Consider the following 5,310-nt stretch of genomic DNA (forward strand, 5'->3'; position numbering starts at 1 on the left):
ACACACACACACACACACACACACACACACACACACACACACACATACACTACTCTTGCAGAAGAACCAAGTTCAATTTCTAGCACCCATGTTAGATGGCTCAAAACCACCAGTAACTCAAGTTCAGGGGATCTGACACCCTCTGTTCACTACAGTCATCTGTATTCACATGAGCAAACCCACACACAACCACTTCATATAAGCTAAAAAGGAGTATTTACATATGTTAGAAAGAATACAAATTCTTTTAAATGGAAATGCTATACTTGGAGATAAGGACTAGAAAGGATGACACAATATGTGAGAATAGAGTTGAAAAAGACACATGTTAAAAAGACTGGTAAGGTATATATTATTATTTTTTCTTTTTTTATATTAATTAGTTTATCCACTTTGTACCCCAGCTGCAGCCCCCTCCCTTATTCCCTACCAATCCCTCTCTAACTCCCTCTTCTCCTCCCATGCCCCTCCCCAAGGCCACTGATAGGGGAGGTCCTCCTCCCCTTCCAACTGACCTTAGCCTATCAGGTCTCATCAGAACTAGCTGCATTGTCTTCCACAGAAGACTGCTCCTTCCCCTCAGGGGGAGGCAATCAAAGAGCCAGCCACTGAGTTCATGTCAGAGACAGTCCCTGTTCCTCTTACTAGGTAACCCACTTGGATACTGAGTAAGATATATTTTATATTGGTAGTATGTAGTGCAGAAGAGACTATTTCCATGATTCTCATTTTGTTTTCTTTTTTTGGCTTATAGTCTTGATATATATATATATATATATATATATATATATATATATATATATATAATATATATATATATATATATAACAGTAACAACAAGCATTATTTTTAGTACCTCATTTCCTGATTCTAGTGGTCTCTTCTTCCGTGGTCCAATAGCTGCAAGAGCTGTGAGATTAGCATCTCTGTATTGGATCTGGGCAAGCTCCAACTGCTGCAACTAGATGATGGGATAGAAAAAGTCAGTGTTTACACAGATGCTTAGAGAGAGAAAATGATCACAAAACCAGTTTCTGTATTTATTCCCAAATAAAATTATAGAATAAAATAAATATTGACATCCTTGCAGTTAAGAGCACATTCCTGATATCTTAACTCCACTAACTCCTACCCTTAATCTTTACAAAGAAGAAACAGAGCTCAGGGAAGAGGGAGTCTAGACAGAAGAAGAAAAAGCATCTAATGCCAAAATTTCTCCCAGTTTAAACAGGTAAAACATGCCTGCAGAAAAAGCTGACCAGCAACTTGGGAAGAGATTGGTCAGGCTACAGTCATCCTTTTCCAATTAAAAAGAAATCAGCAGTGTATGTATATTACAGAGCACAGTGTTCACATGCTATATGACTTACAACTTACTCTTAACTCTCACAACCACACTGAAAGGGTATTCACTGATTGCTCAGACAGAAAAAAAAAAAAAAATTGCACAGTGAGGATCTAACAGAGTAGAGCAATTCCATACAAGCCATCCAAAGAAGTGGTAGAACCAGTTATCAGAGACCAATGTTGTCACTACAAACATTTGCAAATAAGACTCTGTAATGGCTGAAAATACAAGGTAAAAGGTACAATTTTAATACCATGGCAGAAGCCCCTCAGCTTTTCTAAAAGAAAAAAAAACCAAACAAACAAAGAAAAACAAGTTTAATTCTCATGAAAATCTCACTGCTGTGCAAGGCAAAAAAGTTCTTGAGGATCAAGAACTATAAGAAACTATGAGAAACTTTCACTGGGAATATTCTTTTAAAAACAAAACAGTAACCAATGTTCAAATATGTTATAAAAGAAGATGAGGGCGAGAGAGGAGCAAGGGACCATCTTTGAGGAATGGGTCCTCATCACATACCAAACCAGCTTTCCCCTTCATCTTAAATTTCCTAATTTCCAAAAACAGTGGAAAATAAAAACCTGTTGAATATAAGACATTCCCTAAGGGGTTTTTGATATAGCAGCATAAATATATTAAGATAACCATTAATCAGAGTAAGTAAACTAAGAATTATATTCTATTTGATCCAAAATTACAGGAGAGAAATCCTTTTAAGCTGTAGGCTTTCTTATAAATAAATTGTTAGATAAGGGATTTCAGAAGTTATAAAATCTTTTGTTGCTGCTGGCCTTTTTAATAAAAATTATAGTCAAGGGTCTGATGGTGCCATAATCTAGAACTTCTATGTAAAATCAAACAAACAAACAAAAAAAACTGGCTTAAGCTAATCTACCCTACAGCAAGAATCAAATAATATATTTTATAGGCCTTTAACAGATACATGGCATCTTCAAGTTAGTCATACCAAATAAGGTCCACCCTTGCAAGAAAGGTTTTTAAACTGACCATATAAATAACTCTACCTTTACATGCTTTAGAAAACTTTCTAAAACAAAACAAACAAAATCACCTGGAAACTGACCATAGTTTTAGGTGGTTCTATAGTCATAACATGCTCTCAAAAATAATGCAGTTTAACCAGCACAAAGCAAAGAAATCAGACACAACAAGAGGAAGCTCTGGCATTAATATAGATTTGGCATAACTAGAGCTGAAGATGATGCCAACACGAAGCTCAGAAAAAAAATTCAAGAGGACTGCATGATTATCTATGCAGAAAAGCTAATTATCTAAGAAAAACATCATCAACAACAACAATGCCCTGCCCTTCACCCCACAAATCTAGCTGGCAGGGAAGATTGCTCAAAGAGGTGGGTAGGATGCTTGCTACTGAACCTGATGACCTGAGGTTTGATCTTTAGGACCCACGTGGTAGAAAAGAGGACCACCTTCTCAAGTTATCTTCTGTCCTCTACATATATATGTGCTGAGAGTATGTATACACACACATGCTCATATACAAATAAATGCAAGACAAAAAAATTTTTTAAATCACTGTAGTATTAATGAATGCATTTAACAAAACTGAAAAATGCAAAATTGCTACAAACAATAATAATCATCTAACCAAATATCAAGAACAGGTGGAAACAGATATTGAAATGAAATACTGAAGAATAAATTACATGCAGCCATCTGTATGCTTCAGCCACAAAATAATCATACAAGAAAAACAAAAGAGACATACTGCTGTGCAAGGCATGAATTGCTAAATTGAACTTGATAAAGATTTTGAAAGCTGAGGACATGGCTCAGTGGCAGAGCACCTATCTAGGATGTGTGAGGCCCTGGGTTTAATCCCTAGAACCCAACTCCCCTGCCTTATACATAAAAAGGACTTTTTGCAAATTGACCCTAGGATCTAACATAATTCCAGTATGTATTCCTGGTGAATAGAAACAAATTGATTTTAAGGTTTATATGAGAATAGAGTTGTAATTCATGGAGGGTACTTGCTTAGCAGAAAGTAACTACTCAACACTGCAAAAGTAAATGCAGGTATGATCCTCACCAGGACTAAAAGTAACAGAGCCTGGAGATCTCCTAGAAGGTAGGTGCTAAAATGACCACAAAGAATCAGAACTCCTATATCAAGACTTTGAGTATCACACACAAAATCTCTCCTTACCACCTGACTGTCTAACATGTCTATTCAAGAAATGGAAAACAAAAACAAACAAACAAAAGGCAGAATTAAACAGTGGCTCACACCTTCACTACCTTTAAAACTTAGCAGGTGTGGGCTAGAGAGATGGCTCAGAGGTTAGAGCACTGGCTGTTCTTCCAAAGGTCCTGAATTCAATTCCCAACAACCACATGGTGGCTCCTAAAACTTAGGGGGCAGAGGTAGGCATATCTCTTAGTTTGAGGCCAGCCTGGCCTACAGAGTGAGTTCCAGGACAACTAGGGCTCCTCAGAGAAACCCTGTCAGGAAGGAAGGAAAGGAAGGGAAGGAGGGAAGAAAGGAGGGAAAGGAGGGAGGGAGGTAGGAAAAGGAGGGAGGGAGGAAGGAAAGAAAACATGCAATCTGAAACTAAACTTCAAATTTTATACAAAATTAACTCAAGGTGCAGAAGCATAAATTATAAAAATCATAGAGAAAATCTTTACAAGTTGGGAGTCTAGCAAAGACTTCTTAAATATGGCATATCTAGTCATAGAAGCACTGACAAACTGGTCCCACAAATTAAAATCTTCTGGTCTGTGACAGATACAGTTAAGGAAATCAAAGACTTGCTTTATGTCAACTGAACAAAAGCTAGAGTCATTTTGGAAGACAAACCTCTCAGCTGAAAGCATGCTCCCAACAGACTGGCCTGTGGTCCATTTCCTTAATTGATGGTTGATGTGGAGTGCCCAACTCACTATAAGTGGTGCCATCCCTGGGTGGTGGTCCTGAGTGCAGGCTGAACTAGCCAGAAAGAGCAAGTCAGTATATTGCAATCCTCCACAGTCTCTGTTTGAGTTCTTATCTCCAATTCCCTTCAAAATGGACCATGATTGAGATGATAAGTGTAAACAAACCCTTTCTTCCCCAAGCTGCTGCTTATGGTCCTGGTCTTAATCACAGCAATTTAAAAAATAAATTGATACTAGGTCATGAGGTACTGCTATGACAGGTGTGAGCATGTGTTATGAGGAAGATTGTGCAAGGAATTTGGAACTGCGGTCCAGAAAGCCAATGAAAACACAATGCAAAATGAGCTATGGTGGGAGCTTTGAAGATAAGAATGCAGAGAACAATGCAGATGATGGAGGCCTAGCTTGTCAAGTTTTAAAGGAAGCAAAGACCACTTCTGAAATCATTTATATGACATTCAAAATTTAATCTGTAGTTCTGGTTAGCTGGGGCTGTAGAATCGGCTATAATTAACAAGAGATCAGCAACACTGAAGTGAAATCTTTGCTTTACTGGGGCAATTGATGTTGACATGTTGGAGCTGAGAACTTAAGTAGTGATTAAGAAGAGACTAGTACCACTGAAGATTGTAAATCTGGGAGTATCTACTGAGGGTCAGCACAGGTAGACTATGGTCCATTGAGGGCTGAAGCTGCTTATGATGGTAGCTAAACCTGATATTGTGTAAGAATCATGATGGGCCAGGCATAGTGGCACACACACTAATCCCAGAACTCAGGAAGCAGAGTCAGGTGGATCTCTGTTAAGTGCAAGTCCAGCCTCAAAGAGGTCTACACAGAAAGTTCCAGGGCTACATAAGGAGACTGTTGCAAACAAACAGAAGAAAACAAAACAATGCCCTCCCAGTTGTAGTGATGTACATGTTTAATTCCAGAATTTGGGAGGCAGAGGCAGGAGGATCTCTATGGAATCAGCCAGGGCTAAATAGTGAGGATAGATAGATAGATAGATAGATAGATAGATAGATAGATAGATAGAT

General features: G+C 38.2%; 1 protein-coding gene across 1 annotated transcript in view; it reads right to left on the minus strand.

The window, feature by feature from the left end:
• Positions 1-5,310, minus strand: part of Taf4b (TATA-box binding protein associated factor 4b) — a 114,678-nt gene that overhangs the window by 23,070 nt on the left and 86,298 nt on the right. Inside the window, exon 14 of the mRNA XM_055625288.1 lies at positions 857-961. Within this exon, the coding sequence (XP_055481263.1) occupies positions 857-961 (105 nt within the window). The remainder of the gene's footprint in view (positions 1-856; positions 962-5,310) is intronic.

Source organism: Psammomys obesus, unplaced genomic scaffold, assembly GCF_907164565.1.
Source record: "Psammomys obesus unplaced genomic scaffold, mPsaObe1.curated_primary_1811, whole genome shotgun sequence".
Classification (NCBI taxonomy): Eukaryota; Metazoa; Chordata; class Mammalia; order Rodentia; family Muridae; genus Psammomys; species Psammomys obesus.